The 21,271-nt window shown below is 40.7% G+C and overlaps 1 protein-coding gene across 1 annotated transcript in view; it reads left to right on the forward strand.

Annotated features, from left to right (window-relative positions):
- The window catches only part of EXOC4 (exocyst complex component 4), an 879,542-nt gene extending 860,552 nt beyond the window's left edge, over positions 1 to 18,990 (forward strand). The window contains exon 18 of the mRNA XM_027842359.1: positions 17,514 to 18,990. Within this exon, the coding sequence (XP_027698160.1) occupies positions 17,514 to 17,751 (238 nt within the window). The 3' untranslated portion in view covers positions 17,752 to 18,990. The remainder of the gene's footprint in view (positions 1 to 17,513) is intronic.
- Positions 18,991 to 21,271: the final 2,281 nt, after the last annotated feature.

The raw sequence follows: 21,271 nt of genomic DNA on the forward strand, positions 1-21,271 counted from the left end.
TCAGCAGACATGTTTGAGGAGAGAAACCACTGAAAAAGAGAGCAGGAGGAAGATCTTTAATCTCATGGCACAGTTCTCAGAAGAGAAATCACCTCCATACCCTTAGATGATGGCATAGAAAGTTCTCCAAAACAATTGGCATCAGTAATAATACTCTCATTTTTTTAGCTCCTTAAGATTTGCAAAGTGCTTTCCTCACAGCAATCCTGGGAAGTAGATAGTGTAAGTATTATTATCCCCATTTTGTAGATGAAGCACTGAGGCTGAAATCCAGGTCTTCTGATTCTGAGTTAAGTAATTATTCCACTTAGGCAGAGGTGTCAAACATGTGGCCATGGGCCACACATAGCCCACAACACTCATAAGTACAGCCCAAACCAGATTAACATGTAATTGAGAAATATTTAACAAAATAAACAAAAATTCAATAAGACAGGTAATATTAACATGTGGTTTTCTAAATCAATATGGGGCCCACCCGCAGGGGTCCTCATGTTTGGTTTAGTGGTCCCCATTTCTATTGATGTTCGACACCACTCCTTTCAACACAAGAAACCCAAGTAGAGAACCTTCTGTTTGGAGCTGTGCTAACACCCCTGATCCACCTCACCACCAATCAGTCAATGTATTTTAGAGCCAACCATGTGTAAACCATGTGGTAGGGTTTATTTAAGGCATGTGCTAAGACATAAAAATCAAATGTCTGCCCTCAAGTCTAATGGGAATGAGGTCTATGGATATGAAACAGTAGCTAACATTACTGGGCCAAAAATTGCAGGTAGCAAGTGAGTGGTACTGATGTTAAGTGTTGTCGGAGGAGTGGAGACAAGAGAGAGGTCATGTGTGGTCATTGAAGGAAACTTCCCGCAAGGCATGCAAGCTGAGCTGGATACTAATGCCCTTAGACAGGGGAAGAGGAAGGAAGGGATTGGCTGCAGGAGAGACCAAAAAATGCTTCACACAGGAGATAGCACTTGAAGTGAGTGTTGGAGGACGTGAGGGGTTCTAAGAGTCAGAGAGGAAGAGGAAGGGTATTCTAAGCACGCAAAGTCAATGAGAAGGGAGATGAAAGATTGTATGTGAGGGAACAGCAAGTAAGCCAGTATGACCAGAGTGCAGAATGCAGAAAGGGGGAATAATTTCTAAGTCCAATATAGTTATGCCAAACAAGCCAATACATGAACCTTATCTGACCCTATCAGTAGCATTCAGAATCCACAGTTCACCGCCTTTCTTGAAAGGAGGGAGATGTGTTTCATCATCAGCCCTCTGAAATCAAGATTGATCATTGCACTAATCTGAACTCTAAGGCCTTTCAATGGTGTTTTATAGGACTGTGGTCATTGTGTATGTTTTTTGGTTCTATTCTCTTCACTCTGTGTCAGGTTTATACCATTGATTAAGGAATCAAGCAAGACAAGCTGAGACGCCAGTGTGCTCGATGCTCACTGGATGCGTTTGCCTCCAAGTCTGTTCACTTGCCTTTATCGCTTGTCCTTTGTTTCCCTCTCAGGCATCCCCTTTTCCTATCAGTGTAGCCATTCAGAAGGAATTCATTTTGCTAGTTACGTTGCTTCCAGTGCTCTGGGATACCCAAATACAGAGCAGCCACGACAGCTTCTTTACCCTCTAAGCTCGTATTGCTATCCAAAGCTATCCATCAGGTTTGTCAGCGCATTTGGATTCTTAATTAAACCCTGCTGGATAGAGTACATGTTTCCATTAGCTTCTTCCTCCTATTTATTCCATTATTTTTCTAATTGACATCACGTCTGACTCATCTGCCCTTGAATCTCAGGTGGCACATTTCACTGCTTTGGCTTACCCCAAGTTTTTGCTCTTTTGATGAATAACTGAAGATTTCATAAACCCCCAGTTTGCCATTTTTAAACACCCTTGAATGCTTGTCACCAGTACCTGCTGATTTGTATGTGCTTACAGTCTCCATATCATCCCCTGACTTTCTCTCAGCAATTATTTTTGCAAGTTCTCCAAGAATTCCTAATTAATATAGTTTTCTTTCCTTCATTTTCCTCATTAAAGAAACATGAGTTTATTGCCCCTTGGACATTTCCCTGCCTGATCCTCTAGTCATTAGTAGCCACTGATTTCAATAACAGGGAAATACTGGCATATTAGTTCATGTGACATTCCCATGTGCAAAACATTTTCCTCACAATAACCTTGTGGGGCGGAGAATACAAGAATTATTATTTCCATTTTACAGATGAGGAAACAGACTCAGAAAGGTAAAGTAACTGCCTACTTTCATATCTAGCTAGCAAAGTTCAGAGATAGACCTTGAATGCAGTTCTCCTGATCCCAAGTCCAGTGTTCTTTCCATCAAACTCAGTCCCCCAGGCACCTGTCCTAAGTGGTGGACTGGGGCTGACAACTCTAACCTTGGCATAGAGCCTGGCACACAGTAGGCAGTTAATAAATGTTTATTAAATTGAATTGAGCCTCCCTTTTATAGGTAGCACATGCAAAGGTTAAAGGTCTTGAGTTACTCTGCAAGCCAGTCAATGAATTGCTGACCTTTTGCTTCAGCATCAGTAGGCCTTAAGCTTAAGAGTTATCTCAAGTCATGTTGATGGGTTCTGGTGTACCATGTAAGGTCACTGATCCAGCTACCTCTCTCTTCTCTCTCACCCCACAGTATGTTTTTGAGATGGTGGGCGGGGGCCAGGGTGCTGTCTATGAAGGTTTTATGTGCAAAGCTAAGTGGCCCATGAGAGAATCAGTCCATTACCCTGGATTGGCATCATGCTTGAAGAAGTTAAAGTATTCTGCTTCATGAGCTGGTATGTGCTCCCTGGGCTCTGTAGAGAATCCAATCTGCCCTTGAATACTTTGCCCACAAATCACTGGGATGTTTACTTTTGTCTTACTGATGCCTTTTGTTCTCATATAACATTCATTTCCAAGTATCTCCGTCTGCTCAAGTATCTTTCCTCTTCTCAGAAAACCTTTTCTTGTAACACAGGAGAGGGACTAGAATAAAGACAAGGCCTGAGATTTAATCCAGGTTGGGAGCTCCTGGATAAAGGAAACTCCCTCTACCGATGCAAGCCTCTCTCTTCTCTGCAATTTAGAGTCTTAGAGAGTTGCCTGGAACAGTGAGAGGTTAAATGACATGGCCAGAGTCACATAATGAACACGAGTCAGGGCCTGTACTTTAAACCCATTTCTTCGTCCAAGGCCAGTTCTCTATCTACTATGACATACTGCTTCTCTGTACCAAAAATTTTTAATGCTGTTCAGCAAAACTGACACATTGACGTTTGGCAACATATGTATCGTCCCGTATCCATAGCCCCCCACCTCTTCAGTAAAAAGAGAGAGGTATATTTTATCTTCTTTTCCCTAGGGCCAAGCTTGATCATTATTATTAGTGTATGACATTCAATTTTTTTTTAAAATGGTCTCAACACATTGATGCACAAACTTTCTCATGAAGGGGAAAATCTATAGCTACAAATATTTCAGACACATGATCCACATGTATAGTATAGCTACAGTAAAGTCAGTCAGAGATCTAACTCTTCAGTGATCTCATTGGCACCCAGAGACAGGCTGAAATGAAAATTTCTCTTAAAGATTTTACTTCATTGAAGCTCTGCTGCCAGTAACTAGCATCCCTCTGAGAGCCAACCAAAAGAATGTTGATGCCTCCCCTGCATTAGCTCTGCCTTAACCCTGGACCCAAAGTCAAGTCTGCTGCTCAGTGCCCCTACCACCATGGTGATTGGAAGCAGAGGACTCTGTCTCTTCAGCCTTTCACCTTGGCTTTATTTTATTTTAAAGCATTGGACCAAATAGTTTAGGTCTCTTTGCTCTGTGTCCACATTGAATTGCTTGTCTTTTTGAAAAGGCCACATTGAAGGCAGTAGTCATGTCCTTCTCTTTATGCATAACATTTAATATTACACGGAGCCCTCCTCAGTGAAAGCAATGGTGAGATAGGATTTAGCTTTATCACAATCCTTGACATCCCTAGGGAAGTCACCCCAACTTTCTTGCCTACTTAGAATCAGGAAGAAATCATTCAGTAAAGAGCATGATTCACTTACTATGTGCAGAGCACTGAGCCAGGTTTATCCAGCAAGCCATAACAATTTTTCATCAGATTCCTAATCTGAAAAATCAGAGTTATAGACACGTTGTGCCAACTGGCAAATTAACAGACTTTTTTGAGATCCACTGTGTATTAAATTGTATATTGTAAAATACAGAATATACATTTTGTCTCACCTAATTTTGGATAAAGTCCTTTTAAAAAAATATCTTTTCCTAAGTGATATTCAGCACAAAATCATTCTCCTTAACCTGGACTCACTTTTTGGTAATCAAAAGAACATTTACAGGGCTATGAGACAAACACAATTATAAAAGTACATAATGAAATTAAAATGAAGAACCTAAATAAAAAATCACAGAACAAGAGGGTAATTCCATTCACTCTTTCATATTTCATTATTTGATAACATCAGAAGATGAATCCATCAGAATTACTTTGGCAAGTGCAAACAGGACTATGCCTGATCAATATTTATTAATACCTTCAAAATGGGAGAAGGAGTTGAGCAGACTCTTTAATGGAGTGAATAATTATTCATGCAAATAAGGTCTGGCCAAAGGCAGTGCCAGACCAGAGAGACACAGTTTTAATTGTACTGAATTAAAAATGCAGATCTTCTTCCAGCCCTGTCATAGAAAACCGTAATTAAAAAAAATAATAATCTTATGCACCAAAGAGTGACATGTGAATCCTTAAGCTGATAAAGTGAAAGCTTCAACCTCAAAGATTTGTCATTGAGAACTAGTTCCAAAGGTAGGGAGCAAAGTTTTTGGCCGAGGGAATCAAAGGGAAGCTTCTGCTCATCTCCATGACTGAAGTCAAGGATAGAGGAATGTCATTGATTTTTAAAGGTAGCAATGGATATATCTTGGAGAAATTCTCTGGGGCAATCGTACTCTCAAATGAGATGTAAAACCAAGGTTCTAGCTGCAATCCAGGCATTAAAGATCTCACAAAACCTTCCTTCATAGAGAAGGTATTTCCACTGTGCCCCATGATGCAGTGAGGTAGAACACTAGATCTGGGAATAAATGACCTGGATTCTAATCTCAGCTTTGTCACTTATTTACTCTTGAGTGAGTGTATTAGCCTCTCTCATACACTCAGTTTCCTTATGTAGAAAATTGAATAATTCCTATCCTACCTATTTTGTTATGTGTAAGGAGTGAATGAAGTAATAGGTATTTTGTTTCTTCTTTCTTGTGGTTCCTTCTGTTGGTTCTAATTCTTCTTTACAACATGACTAATGTGAAAGTATGTTTAACAGGAATGTATATGTAGAGCCTATATCAGATTGCATGCCATCTTGGGGAGGGATGGGGAAGGGAGGGGGAGAAAATTTAAAATTCAAAAGCTTATGGAACTGAATTTTGAAAACTAAAAGTAAATTAATTTTTAAAAAATAGAAGAAGAAGAAGAAGAAGAAGAAGGAAATGTTCTGGATTTGGAGTCTAGAATTGAATCCTGGCTCTGCTCATTTCTCACCAGTGTGATCTTGGATAAGTCATTTCTCATGTCATGTAGGTGACTGTAGGTGTAGGACATTGTAGGACTGATTATAGGACACTGTAGGTATGCCCCAAGACTCCATCTACACACTTTCACTTGGTGACCTCGTTAGCTCCCCTGAGTTTAATTATCATCCCTCCACAGATGACTCCCAGATCTCTATGTGCAGGCCTAGTTTCTCCCTTGAGCTCCAGGCCTGTATCACCAGCTGCCTACTAGACATTCGGAATTGGGTATCCCATAGGCATTTCAAACTCATCACATCCAAAACAGAACTCATTATCTTTCCCCCTAAACCCATCCTCTCTTCCAAGTCCTATTACTCCCAAGGATACCACCTTCCTTCCAGTCACCAAGGTTCATAACCTTGGTAACATTATTGACTCCTCCCTCTCATCCCATGTATCTAGTCACTTGTGAAATCTTGTCATTTCTGTCTCCACAGCATTTCTCACATTGGACCTTCTCTCCACTCACACAGTAATCATCTCAGTTCAAGTCCTCATCATTTCTCCCCTGCATTATTACAAAAGCCTCCTAATTGAACTCCCTGCCTCAAGTCTCAACCCAGTCTACTCTATCCTCCAAGTTATTTTCCTGTAGCATAGGTCTGACCATGTCAACTTGCTGCAAATGTAGCCAACAACTCCAATGACTCTCTATTACTTAGGGAGTCAAATATGAGCTCCTCTGACATTTAAAGCTCTTCATCACCTGGTTTGTTCCCACTTTTCCAGTGTTCTTAAACATTACTCCCCTCCATACATTCCAAGGTCCAACCATACTGGCCTACATGCCTTTCCTCAGATGTAATGCTCCAAGTCCCATCTCCATGTCTTTGCACTGACTGTCCTCCATGCTTTGAATGCACTCCTCCCTTCTCACCACTAACTCTTGGAGTCTCTGATTTCCTTTGATATTCAGCTAAAATGCCACCTTTTGCATACAGTATTTCCTAATCCCCCAACTATTAGTGCCCTCCTTCCCAAAGCAGCCTTCCTTTTATGTACTTTGCATATATAATATCCCTCTCTGGAAACACCACACCCCTCAACTCATATTCATAATCACCAGTTGAGTTTCTCCTTAGGTTCTCGGTGTAATCCTGTGGGGCTGTGCTTTTAATACTTATAGCTCCCAAGTCACCACCACTATGCTTCCCATTAACAATAAGCCAGACTATCACCAAAATTATTCAGTATTGTATTAGAAATCCTAGTAATAGTAAAAAGAGAAGAAAAGGAAAGAGAAGGAATCAGAATAGGAAACTAGTTTTTGAGATAAGAATTCATTATTTGGTAAAAATTGTTGGAAAAGCTAGAAATCAGTCTGGCAGAAATTGGGTTTAGACCAGTATCTTACGCTGTTTACTAAGACAAGGTCAAAATGGATACATGACCTAGATATAAAGAGAGATATTACAAGAAAATTTGAAAAATATGGAACATATTATCTATCAGACTTACGGATAGGTGGATAATTTATAAATAAACAAGAGTTAGAGAGCAGTATGAGGTGTAAAATAGATAATTTCAATTGCATTAAATTATATAGGTTTTATACAAATAAAACAAATGTAACCAAGATCAGAAGGAAAGTAGAAAATTAGGGGGAAAATTTTGTAGACAGTTTCTCAGATAAAGGTCTCATATCTGAAATACTTAAAGAACTTTGTCAAATCTATAAGATTATGAGTTACTCTCCAATTGATAAATGGTCAAAGGATATAAACAGGTACTTCGATGAAGAAATCAAAACAATTTGTAGTCACATAAAAAAATGCTCTAAATCATTATTGATTACAGAAATACAAATTAAAACAACCTTGAGATATCATTTTACACCTATCAGATTGGCTAAGGTGATTGAATGGGAAAGCACCAAATGTTGGAGGAGATGTGGAAACATTGGGACACTAATTCACTGTCAGTGGAATTGTGAATTTACCCAACCATTTTGGTGAGCAATCTGGAATTATGCCCAAAGAGTTATTAAACTTCCTGTGCCCTTTGACCAGCAGTACCACTACTATGTCAGTTTCCCAAGATAGTTAGGGGAAAAGGTAAAGAACCTATATGTTCTAAAATGTTTATAGCAGCTCTCTTTGTGGTGGTAAAGAACTATAAATTGCAGGGATGTCCATCAATTGGGGAATGGCTAAACAAGTTGTGGTATGTGATCATAATAGAATACTACTGTGCTATAAGAAGTGATGAGCTAATGATCTTAGAAAAACATGGATAGCCTTGCACAAGAGTAAAATGAGCAGAACCAAAAGAACATTGTATACAGTAACAGTAATATTGTTTTAAGAGCAACTTTGAGCAAATAAATTATTTTGTCTATTATAAATACCCACATTAACTGCAAAAGACCTATGAAGGAAGATACTATCTGCATCCAGAGAAAGAATTGGATATAGAAGTATGTATAGAATGATTTCACATATACATATTTGTATCTAATGGTAGCCATCTCTAGGGTAGGGTGAGGGGAAAAAAAGGGGGCGGGGAAAGAAAATTACATGATAACTTTATTATATATTTAAAAGGAATAGCAAGTTATACATAATAGATTTTCAATTTTATGTGCAATCTTTTTTTTTTCTATTCTACTATGTTATGGAAATTCTTGTTTTATTTCTTAAGTTCAGAATAAACTAAATAAAATTTAAAAATAACAATAAGCCAGTAAACAATTAGCTTTTATCAAAGGCATTTACTCACATGGCATAGTACGGATAGTTGCTCCAAACCATTTCTTTCATGAATCTAGCTTACGCTTTCCCACAGATATACATACACATGGAAGAGTGGGCTCAAGCTTAGCATACAGTGGTAGTAGGCATATGTGCAAGATTTATGCATGTCTGAAAGTCCTGAAAGTCCTTTCTCTTTTCATAGACTTTTCATGCTAGGCTCCTAAGGACTGCTTTGCTCCACGGCCAGACCCTTGGTTGCCAGCGCTACCTCTTTGATTCTCTTCCTTTTTACAATGACTACATCTCCGGATCTGTGTCCGTCTGGAGTGTACCTATGTTTCTCATTGGATGTATTTTTCTACAGGTCCGATGTCTCCCCTTCAAAGTTACATGGCCAGTGTTGGGGGTCGGGGGGGAGTGGAGTAGTGAATTTTGACTAAATTGACTAGGAAAAAGAAATTCATTCCTCCCCCTCCCACTCCTAAGAGTCTCTTTTGCAGTCAACTTCTATCTTATAATATCTCTAACTTGTAAACTGTTGTCTGGCTCAGCTGCTAAACATCATGACAGATGAGGCAATGAAGAGAGAGAACTTTCATCTTCCCTCTGCCTGCAGTGGTCTCACTCCGTATATGCTCCCAGTGGGCCCTCAAGTTCCTTGGGGCTTAGGTATTTATTTAAAGCCCCCCAAAGTGCTCATTTCTTTGCTGAGCCTGTTGAGTTGTTTATTTCCTTCTTGACTCAGAGAGGTGTTGGAATCTCATCACAGGACCAGGGTCTAGGGGCATCTTTACCAGTATTTTCACGTCTCATTGACACCTTCTGATTCCATTGTGAGCTTTCTGTGATTACAGATGCTAGAGTAGGAAAGGAACCACACACCCTCCCTCACACATATGGTCCTGTGTACTTGTTTTTGCACTAGACCTTTCTGCAGTAGAATCCATGAGGGCAGAGCCTGGTTTGCTTGTGTCCTGGCACATAGTAGGAAGAGGCTTGATTGATGGACTGATTGATTGATTGATTGGTTTCGCCTTTCTGGTACTCACTTTCCTAATCTGTAAAATGAAGGGGTTGGACTAGATGAGCTCCATCTAGCTCTGCAATCCCATGATTTTCCTTAAGACATGGCTATCTTCAAAAGAACTTCTTATCTTTTCTGCTGCCCAGCTCAGGACTGAGTCAGCTAATAACTTGAATTTTTTATGCCTGTAACACCTCTGCTTACTTTCTCTTCCCCTGTTCTTGCTGAGTGATTTGAAAGAGGATGTACCGCAAATCTCTACAGGGGATGTGCAAGATGTCCCTAAAGTCTTAGTGCAGTTTAAAGCTACTAATGATGCACTAAGACTTTTGGGACACACTGTATCTAAAAGAAGTAGGGGTTTCCAAAGCAGTTGAAAAGGATAGCAGTGTTACAAATTGAAATGATTCTTATAGGTTAAACTCAAACCTAGCACCAGCTACAGGCCGCTAGGGCTGCTTTTCTTAGATCTCCCCCTCACTAAACCTCCTACCTGGTGCTGTCCGTGAGATTACAGGAGCTGTAACATTTTCCATAGAGATTTCTCTGACCAGGCTCTGTATTTCAGTTTTCTGCTATCTTCTTCTTCTTCTTCACTCTTCAGTTAGATGTGTGGGATTCTAGGACCTAGGCAGGTACGTTCCCCTTGCAGCCAAATTAGGGTCCCACCTGGCCTCAACTGTGACTGGGAGATATTCTTCTCTCTCTGAGCCTCAAGATTGTCTTCCCTTAGGTTGCAGACATTGCTGCCTCCTTCTCCCTTTATTTGGACATCTTCATGCTCTGGTCCCTAGAAGCTATTCTCTTTACTTGAGCCCATCTTTTCCATTGTCACTGGTTTGCTTGAAGCAGATGGTACTAGCTGACTCATTTTTAATTTGACCCTATGTCCTACTGTGGGGCAGCTAGATGGCTCAGTAAAGGGAGTGCTGGGCCTGAAGTCAGGAAGACCTGAGTTCATTTCTGGCATCAGGTACTTAATAGCTATGTGACTGTGGGCAAGTCACTTAATCTTTGTTTGCCTTAATCCACTGGAGAAGGAAAAGGCAAACCACTCTAGAATCTTTGCCAAGAAAACCCCATGTGTAGTATCATAGATACTATAGATACTGTCCATGGGGGTCTCGAAGAGTCAGACACTGCTAAACCACAACACAATGTCTTACTGTACCCTGGGGCCTGGTATTTGAGACCCCCCGTTGGACCTGAGTGGCCCTGTAGTTACCTGCTCCTTAATTCTGAGCCCATCCCCCTTCTGGGATCCCGCTTTACCCCCCTAGAATGGATACCTTTTCTTGTTTTCAGTTAGGTCTTAAGCCTTCTCCAACTCAGAATGATAAGTCTGAGACCCCTCCCACCCTTCTTTCCATCCAGCCTACCAAGGAGAACTTCAAGGGCACTTTGCGGCATCAACCTATTCTAGCCCCCTTGGTAATTGAGCAGGGTCATGGCATTGCCAGTCCAGCCTGTGGGTTAGTCTGGCGCTTCATTTTCTCTCCTCTCATTTTACTGTTCATTAGCATACCTACTGGAGAGCTGGATAGGAAAAAATAAGAGGAAAGGAAGCTCTAATCTGCCAGCTGAGCAGCATGTCTGCAACTGGATAGACATGGTCCAAAGATGGGTGAAACTCTTGGCAGAAAGGAGGTTTGGAAGCTATATCCAGGGTTAGGTTATTTTCTGGTCCCTCTCTTTCAGATTTCCAGTTAACATTGTCACCTTCTCTGTTTAATTCTTTTGTTAACTATTATAACCCAGACAGAACTCAAAGAAAAAAAAACTTTAAAAGCAACAGTACTTAATTATCCATCTTCAGATCTTTATTGTTACAGAAAGACAAGCAACTTTGGAGGGAAAGGGTCAGCTCTGCTTAGGCTGGTATTTCACATTAATAGCAGGTATAATCTTGTCCCCTCTCAGCGGGGAATACTCATTAAGATGGAGTTGAACAGAACTGGAAAAGAAGGACAAGATGAGCAAGCTGGAAAATTGTACAGTTCTTCCTGAGTTAGGTCTTCATAGTGACTTATTATTTGCTTTGAAGCTATGTGAATTACTAGCTTAGACACACCCATATTCAAATGCAAATGCAAAGGCTGTGTAAATAGATTTTCAATTATCTGCCTCACTGCTCTGTTCCATTAACATGGAAAATAGAGAGTTGCCTCTATATGTGGGTTTCAAGTTATTACTATTTCCCATACCATGGTTGAGTTAGTTGTACAGGTATCCCTTGCAATTCATGATTTTTCCATCTGCAGTTGTAAGTATTCATGGTACAGTTACCCTGTACCACCACCGTGCCCCACCATGCACACCCAAAACTGGTATGAGACTTGAATTATATATTTTTTAAAATCATAGATTTTCTCTTTATACAACCAGGATTTCAGAAAGAGGAGGAAAGTAAGAAGTAGGGGTATAAGTGGGGGGGAAAGGAGATACTCCCCAGGGAGTACTGCTTTCTCAATCCACCAGCCCTGTTACCTTACTAGAGCCTAAAGGCCACAGTAGAGATAATAGCTCAAGTTGGGATAAGGGGGTGAGAGACTGGAACAATATATTCCATGGCCACTAAAGGAAGAAGCTTAGAGACACGCAGAATGACATTTTCTACTTCATTCTGGGGGCTTCTAGTAAATGGAAGCCCAAAGCTAGCCCTCTTTAGCTCTCCTAGAGTATGGCCCGAGGAGTACATAAGTTTGTTTCCTCCTGCACACACTCAAGTGTGCCCAAAGGAGCTTTTCTGCTTCTTCTCTGGGCCCACATCCTAGGTCAGGGCTGGGAAACCTGCAGCCTCAAGACCACATGTGACCCTCTAGGTCCTCCAGTGTGGCCCTTTGACCAAATCCAGACTTCACAGAACAAATCCCCTTAATGAAAGGCTGTCTGCTGACTCATCTCCCATCCAGATTGAGAGCTCTCCTTTCTCCTGTTCCTCCTTCCTCACATCTCAGAATTCCCTCTCCTTCCCCAACCAGAGCTCAGAAACTCCACTTCCATACACTCCTGCAATTTGGAGCTACCAATTTGTTGCTATAAAAATGTGGTTGTAAAGATGGGAACTTTTTGTATGTTGGAAACCTGCATGTATTAGTGACTCTTTCAACTAATGTACCTTTTACTAATGATAGTTACAGTTTTATCATTTGTAGTTATCTCTTCCACATATTGCTAACTTGACTATTGCAGCTACTAAGGCCCCTTGAGAACCACTGTTCCCAAGGATGAGAATGAGGAGGATTAACCCTAACTTCCCCAGGCCCTTCCAACTCTAGGTCATCCAGAGTGTTACCTTCAAGCCTCTGACAACAGAACAAATGGAAGGTGAGGAGGAAAGAATGGGCATGTTCTGCACTAGCCAGAACTTAAAGACTTTGCCCAAAGCTCAGATCTCTATTCCACAAACTAGAAAATGCCCTCACTTTCTCAGAGATGAGTCCATCCGCCAACATTTCTCAAGTACTTCCTACATGCCGGGCACGCTAAGCTCTGAAGAGATGCAGAAAAGTAAAAACTCCTCTTTGGAAAGCTAACATTCTAGGGAAGGAGACAGTTCACGTCCATTTTGGCTCCATTGGGACAGTTGTTACTGCTATTCTAATGGTTAATGATGAAGACAGAGTTCTCGTTTTCCTAGGGCCCCAACAGAGGCTACTAAATTCTTTATTCCAACTGGCCTACAGAATTGAATGTAATTTTTGCAGGACTGTTTTACTCTGGGAACACATTCTAATGGTGTGGAGGCTATAATTTCTCTCTTTTCTCTTTGGGCCATATTTTTAATTGCCCCTCTCTCCTCACCTTCCCAAGTAAAGTACGGAAGCTACCATGCTCATTTGAATTAGTTTTTGCTACTGTATACCATTCTGGAAGATAAATGAATTTTTGTCTATTTTAAATATTCATGTTTCTTTATGAACTAATACATCATCACAGTTATGGGAGAATTTTTTTCTCTCTGACTATTCAAAATACACTATCAGTCAACCTGTCAGTAGTGTATAATAACTTGGGTTTGCAGTTTCTGGGTACCATTCATCTAAGGATCTCAGAGACTCTCCGTGTCTCCATTCTCTCCTTTATAGTGTCACTGTAGAGTAGATAAGTGTTTTCAGTGTGTAGTGGATATTGGCACATTAAGGAATTAAGTGGTGTGCCCTTTATCACTTGTCACATGTTGGAAGAGACAGGACTAGAAATCTAGGCTCTTTTTTTCTGTGGCCTTCATCAGCCTTGGAATAACAGTCTCCCCAGAGAACCAGCCCATCTACTCAGCTAATACAGTAGATTTACAATGAACCTCATTGTAATTCCCAGGCAGCAACATCCGCCTACCCTTCTAAGAGATATGCCCCCAAGAAAGATTTAGAAATTTTGTTAGTGTAATGAGAACCCTTTTCCTGTCTAGTTTATAATAGCTCACATTTATAGAGCTCTTTAAGGTTTGTGTAATGCAGGGGTAGCTAGGTGGCGCAGTGAATAGAGCACCAACCCTGGATTCAGGAGGACCTGAATTCAAATCTGGCTTCAGACACATAACACTTACTAGCTGTGTGACCCTGGGCAAGTCACTTAACCCCATTGCCTACCAGAAAAAAAAAAAAAAGGTTTGTGTAATGCTTTAGATGGATTTTCTCTGTGAGGTTAGCTGACTATGAATTTCATTGTCCCCATTTTACAGATAAGAAAACTGAAACTCAGATTAAATGACTTGTTTGAGTCATACAACTAGTGTCAGAGCTAAACTCACACCTCCCTGATTTTCTGTCCAACATTTCTTCTCTAGTTCTTCCCAGATGGATTTTATTGATATGATTATTAGGCAAGACACTGAAGAGGAATGTTATAGACATAATGTATCTTAATATTAGTAAAGTTTTTGATAAATTCTCTTACTATATCCTTGTCAACAAAATGGAGAAATGTTAACTATATGTTTTATATATCTAAATGTTAACTATATATACATATATAATTAATTGAGTAACCATTTCCAAAAAGTACAGATTGATGGATAGATGCTAGTCTGTAGAAGAGTCTTTAGAGGTATGCCACAGGACTCTGTCCCTGACCCTGTCCTGTTCAACATTTTTTTTTGTCACTGACCTCTATGTACAGATTAATCCAGACTTGTGCAACTTCATCAGTGGCCCCACTTCTTCAATCTCCTGTGTTTGGAGAGTTGCTGAGCTCCTGGGCTTTAGCACTAATCAGGTGCCTTTCCCTTTCCACATGGTACCCTGGGGACAACACTTTTCAATTGCTCTCTTCCTCTGGGGAGGGTAGACTATACTAGCTAGATTACTCCCTTGCTCAGAAACCTCCAGTGATTGTTTACTCCTTATCAGATAAATTTAGGATTCCTTACCATGGCATTTCAGAGCTTCCCCAACCCTTTACTCAACTCCTTTCTCAGCGTTAGCTCATATTTCTCCTTTCAACTCCTCTGGCCCCACCTTTTGTCTCTGCATTCACATATGGCTAGAATGCATTTCTTCCTCATCTCCACCTATTGAAATTATTCTCATCCATCAAGGCACGACTTAGGTGTCACTTTCTCTGAAAAACTTTCTCTGACCCCTCACCCCTTCACACACACACACACCCCTGAAAATGAGCTCTCCCCAATCACATTTCCCCAGAATATTTTATATAGTGCTCTCCTTTACCCATACCATACTCTACAGCTTCACTGGAGATAGATCTTGTGTGTGTGTGTGAGTGTACCCCTTAGTAGACTGTCACTTCAAGTGTGGAAAGAGATTGTATATTTTTTCATCTTTTTATCTCCAGGGCCTAGCACAGAACACTACACATGTTGTCATTCATTTGTTTTTAGTCATGTCCGACTCTCCATTTGGGGTTCCCTTGGCAAAGGTACTGGAGTGGTTTGCCATTTTCTTCTCCAGCTCCTTTTATAGATGAGGAAACTTAGACAAACAGGGTTAAGTGACTTGCCCAGGGTCACACAACTAGAAAGTATCTGAGGCCAGATTTGAACTCAGGAGGATTAGTTTTTTTAACTCCAGGCTCTGGAGTTAAACTCTATCCACTGCACCACCTAGCTGCCTGTTGCACTACACACAGTAGGTTGCTTAATAATGTTTGTTGAGTTGAATTTTCATGAAAGGTTCATCCCCATTCTTGATTACCTGCCATCAGACTGCAACATTTTCTAATAGTACAAAGGATTATAAACAGTGGTGAAATTGCTTCCTCCTTCAGCTTGCTGCTTCATTGATGACTCTGACCAAGTTAATAATAATAATATAAAGTACCAATGCTGCTGTCTGTTGTCTGGTCATCAAAGCCAAGGAATCAGAGGCTGGACACCCTAAAGACTGCACATATTTCCTTTCAGTAACTTCATATTGCATTTCCGAACTTTTCAATTACAAAAATGTAAAAGCAGGGAAATGTACATCACTAAGGCCTTGTTCTTATATTTCTGCAATTGAAATGTTCGAAGTGCAGTATGAAGTACCTGAAAGAAATTAAAAAGCAATCTCCAAATCGGCAATAAGCTAGACCTCTGCCTTCTAGCAGAGAGGTGGGGAACTTCGAGGTTAGAATATCATATACAATGTCAGTCTCTGAGCTGAAAATTTTTGCTTGCTTGTTTTTTTTTGTTGTTGTTGCTAAGGAAGACATGGAGGTGGATTGGGAAATGACTGATATCAGGATAAAAGTCATCAATAAAATCTATTTTTAAAAGAAAAAAAAGTCTCCAGAAATACTCATCTGTTCTCTGCATCCCCTCTCTCCATGAATTTGCCCAAATGGTCCTCTCTGCCTTTCCAAGTCCTCATCTTCCTCATAGGATCATCCCCCCCCCCCATTTAGTTCTGTAGCACATACCCCCTTAACAAATATTACAGAATCCCATCATAATGCAGCCTGTTACTTAGATTCACAGTAGTATTTGTTGGTCTGGTCACGTTTCCTGGAACCTACAACAAAAACCCCTCAAAGTGAAATAAAATAAAAGCCATAATGGTATAACACAGGAAGGAAACTTATAGAACCCATTACCCCAACAGGTAGGACAAACAGAAAACAGAAGTGAACTGGGGTAGGGGAATTGGCAAACTTATGCATTTGTCCAATTTCTGAAGTTAAAAAATTCCTAAGGCAAGCTAGGTTATATCTAAGCTGTAAGGTTACCATCAGAAAGGATAACCGTCACCTCCCCCCCAAGGTATTTCTTTTAAAACAGCAGACTACCCATGGTTAATAGTAGTTTATTCACAGACTGTCAGAACTCAAAGATCATCTAGTCCAGTGGTTCTTAATCAGGGAGTCTGTGAATTTTTTTTTTTTAGTACTTCAATAATTGTATTTCAATATAATTGGTTTCCTTTATAATCTGATGTATTTTAATTTATGCATTTAAAAGCATTGTTTTGAGAAGAGGTACAGGTTTCACCAGATTGTCAAAGGAATCCAAGTCAAAAAAAAATGTTAAGAACTTCTAGGCTAGGTGAATCAAGGATCTGGCCTAGTAAGAAAACTACTTTGTTCCCACTTAACATACTTAACCTATAAGCTCAAGTTTCCTGGCAACAGAATCAAATTGATCCTAAAAGGAAGGAAAGAAGGAAGAAGAAAAAAAGAAAGGAAGGGAGGAAGGAAGAAAGAGAAATAGTGAATTTATGGCCTTAAACACTGTAGGGGCAGTTTAGGTTTAAAGCTTGATTCAGATGTCACCTCCTCCATGAAGTGTTCCCTGATTTCCTCCTCCTCCTCTTAGTAATGTTCTTTATTGATATAGCATTTTATTTATATTTCTCTTACATACTTATCATGTAGTATTTTGTATTGGACATATTTGTGCATAGAACCTATTCTCCTCCAGAGTCTTTACATCTCCCCCAGTAAGTATATAGCACATTTCCCTGCATGCAGTAGGTGCTAAATAAACATTTGCTGAGTTAAATTGAATAAGGGGATAGCTACCCCTACCCTCTCAATGTTCCCCCCCCATCTCCAAAATAGGTGCCACACTGAGAATCAGTCTGTGAGAGCAGTTATTAAAAATAGGAAGCATGTCCATAGAAGACATGGAACCATCATGCATCTCCACTGGATTTGCTCGCTGGTTCCTTGGGGATCAACAATGTACTTAGTCTAACTAAAAATATATTTCTTTATTAGGAGGCCCCATTAAAGCAATTTTCTTTCTGTTATTTTCCTAGGCAGTACTATGAGATGCTGTACAACACAGCTGACGAGCTCCTGAACCTGGTGGTTGACCAAGGGGTGAAGTACACGGAGCTGGAGTACATTCACGCCTTAAATTTGCTGCACCGAAGTCAGACCGGCGTCGGGGACCAGACCACTCAGAACATGAGGCTCCAGCGCCTCAAGGAGATCATCTGTGAGCAGGCCGCCATCAAACAAGCCACTAAGGACAAGAAAATAACCACTGTGTAATCCACGCCTCCTGGTCTACTGTCACGCAGTAGGAGCTGTGACCATCGCAAGCTTGTCCTGCTGTAACGGCCAATGGTCACTACATGTGTGCTCACTTTTGTTTTGCTGTCTGTTTTTATCCTGCATCCTTCTTTGGTATGTAATCTGATCAATTCTGCCCTGAGGAATCCCTACTCATATCCCTAGTGGAGGCAGCCCTAAAGGGAGGGTTTAATGTGGTAACTTCCGAAAGGATTCAGAGTGGGAGTGGGGATTGTGCCAGATGGTTGGGATCTGAGTAGGGAAGGACGAATATGCCTATAAGAGTACCTCCTCAGCTTATAAACACTCTGACCTTGGAGAAGAAAGTCCCTTCATGTAATCTCATTGATCTGAAAGATGTTATAAGGGTTGTATTTCATAGACAGTAAGGTTCTCACTCCCTTGATGCTATTAATTTTTAGTACAATGAAATATCTAGCTCTGCATTCACTACTCTTTGCCTTTCTCTTGCCCAGACCTACCTAGGCAGTTAATTGAGTAGTCCAGGCAGGCAGGCTGTGGTCTCCAGGGTGGGATTTTATGACCAGGTAGGAGGCCTTCCCTCTGCCATCACTGGAGGCTGGATCACATGTTCCTATTCTGCCACACCCAGGGCAGTGTTACCATGGAATATTTTGCTAACTGTGTTGTCTTTCTCTTTGCTTTATCTGAACCAAGAGCCATCACACTAGTGGTAAGGTGTGCAGCCAACCATGGAAGCAGGGATCTTTTTTTCCCCCACTTTCCAAGAGGAAATGTTCCTTAAAGGATATTATGAGGACTGGTCAATTACCAACAAGTTAAATGGAGCTAAAATACTGCCTTATTCACAGAGTCAGTCCCAGTAGCCTCCTCATATTTACACAAATGGGCACAAAGACTTATAACATTAATTCCTGTCTTGGCTTCCCAGTCAAGCCTATTCTCAAATGGACTTGTGTTGTGGCTCACCTTTCCTCTAGCACATCCTACCCCTAACCCCACTCACCACACTCTCAAGTGTTGTTGGCCTTCCAAGTGTAAACATCATTGAAACCTTAGCAGGACAACACACTGTGCACTGTCTGTGCCCCATCCTCTTTGTAGGTGGAAGAAGGAAGGAGAACCACCATATAACGCGATGCCCCTGGCACTGATGGTCTTGAATTTTGCAAACTGCTTGTACAACGTTGGGCTTGGGGGAGAATGGAAAATTAAAGGACGTTTTGAGAATCTTTATTTGTGTGTCGGATTGTTTTTGTCTTAATTTTATTAGAACTCTGTGGCCTCTGAGTTCCCTTCTAGCCCCAAAACTATGATCCTGCGATCCTCCTAATTGTCTGCATTGGAAAAAGGCAGCTTGCATTCTAACAGGACGATGTGGGTTCAATTCAATTTAATAAACGTGTATTAAGTGCCTGCAGTGTTCGAGGCACTGTGCCAAGCATGGCAGATACAAATAAGAAAAAGAAAGACAGTCATTACCCTCAAGGAGCTTTAAAGAAGACAACCCACAAAAGGAGGCAAGAAAGGGATTGGGGGATGGGGACCAGGGGGTATTGTGTTCCATGATGTTTAAACCAGGCAGAGCAGCGAATGCAAAATGGAGTGAGCTGAAAGTCTAGTTTCTGCTCTCTGTAAAGGAAAGCATTGGGAGGAGTTGGGTACTCCTCCCTGCAGCCCTCCCATCAGAGAGGAGAGAAGGCTGAGGGAGGTGGTGTCAGCCAAGGCCTGAGTTAGCAGCACAGTGATGAGATTAGAAGTGGTGATTTGAACCAAGTCATTTGAGGGTAGCTAGGTGGCATAGTAGATAGAGTGCTGGGCCTGACGTCAGGAAGACTCATCTTCCTCAGTTCAAATCTGACCTCAAACACTTCCTAGCTGTGTAACCCCAGGCAAGTCACTTTAACTCCGTTTGCCTCAGTTTCCTCTTCTATAAAATGAACTGGAGAAGACAATGGCAAACCATTCCAGTATCTTTGCCAAGAAAACCCAAGTTAGGATCAGGAAGAATCAGATGCCACTGAAAAATGACTAAACAACATTTGAGAATCTAGTACCTGTTGGACTACATTAAGGAGCATAATTTCATTACCACTTCTTAAACCTTCTATCCCTTCAGGTTTATGCAGATAGGTTCTTAATAAACAAATGTTTGTTGATTGACTGAAGTAACCTTATCCAAATTCTCCTTGTAAAGAGGGTTATCTCTCCTCCAGGCTGGTCTAGGTAAGAGTTCTGAACCCTAGGCCCCTGGACTTTTGTTCTACAAATATTTTGGTAACTACTTCAATACAATTGGTTTCTCTTCTAATCCTGTGTATTTTATTTTATGTGTTTAAAAAAACTGCTCTGAAAATAATAATGATAATAGCCAGTATTTATATAGCACCCTAAGGTTTGAAAAGCACTTCACATATGTTATCTTATGAAAAAGAGGTCTATTTGCTCCACCAGACTGCTAGAGGAGTCTAAAATCTTCAAAAAAAAAAATAAAAAGGTTAAGAAATCTTGGGCTTGGTAAAGCTAAGAACCATTCCATCTTGGAGATTCTTTTAGTCTGTGATTTACAGGCATCTTTCGCTCCCGAATCCAATTAAAACAACCACTTTCGGGCATTTTCATTTTCATCTCATCAAAATTTTTCTCCTGCTTAACTGTGGGATTTTTTAAGTGACTGCATCGCAACCTTGCTAGAACAACTGATTTCAGGTGTGTGCCTCATTATATACATCCAATTTTAGATATAACTAGGTCTTTTCCACATCTGATTACATACCTCGTAATTAGGCACATCTAGTGATACCCATACCTTATGAGAATGACTACTTCCAGCTCTTGAAAAGCAGGTTGTTGCCTGCTGAGCTGACACAAACCCAAGCTATCAGGGAATAGCTCAGTGCTCCTAAAGCCCCTAACTCTGAGAAAGGGCTCTGTAGCTAGTTCCTCTCCTAGAGCCACTTACTGCCTTGTGGAATGAGTTTGTTCACAGCTGCCTAATCCCCTCTCTTGGAATGTTCCTGCCTAGAGTTATTGTGACCTTGAAAAAAGTTAAAGGGAAAAACTAAATTAAGAGATCTTGTTAGGAAGCTATATACCACCAAATTCTGTCATGCTACTTCCAGTAATTTTTCATAGCTTCTATTCCTCTCTCTTTGAATTCTGTATTTTGGAAATCAGGTCCCTGAAACAATTTACGTATACATATTATACCTCTTGAATCAGAAAGCCTGAGAACTAGTGGTCTTGGACCAAGGATGTGACCTGCTAGGAAGCTGATGCTACAAATCAGGGCTTGAGTTATCATTTTGTTGAGTGTGTAGACTTAAAGTGATAGAGAAAATATTAAAAATGCAAATTAAACTTTAAAGTGTGTCATTCAAATGTCTTCCCCTCCCCCCCCAGAGAGTCAGTTGTTAAACATTTACCAGCATATCTCTGTCTCATACCTTTGGAAAGTACCCCTAAACATGGTCTTCACCTGGTTCACTCAGAACCGTGTTGGAGCTCCAGATACAGG

This window comes from Vombatus ursinus, unplaced genomic scaffold (genome assembly GCF_900497805.2).
Source record: "Vombatus ursinus unplaced genomic scaffold, bare-nosed wombat genome assembly UNPS02014870.1, whole genome shotgun sequence".
Taxonomy (NCBI): domain Eukaryota; kingdom Metazoa; phylum Chordata; class Mammalia; order Diprotodontia; family Vombatidae; genus Vombatus; species Vombatus ursinus.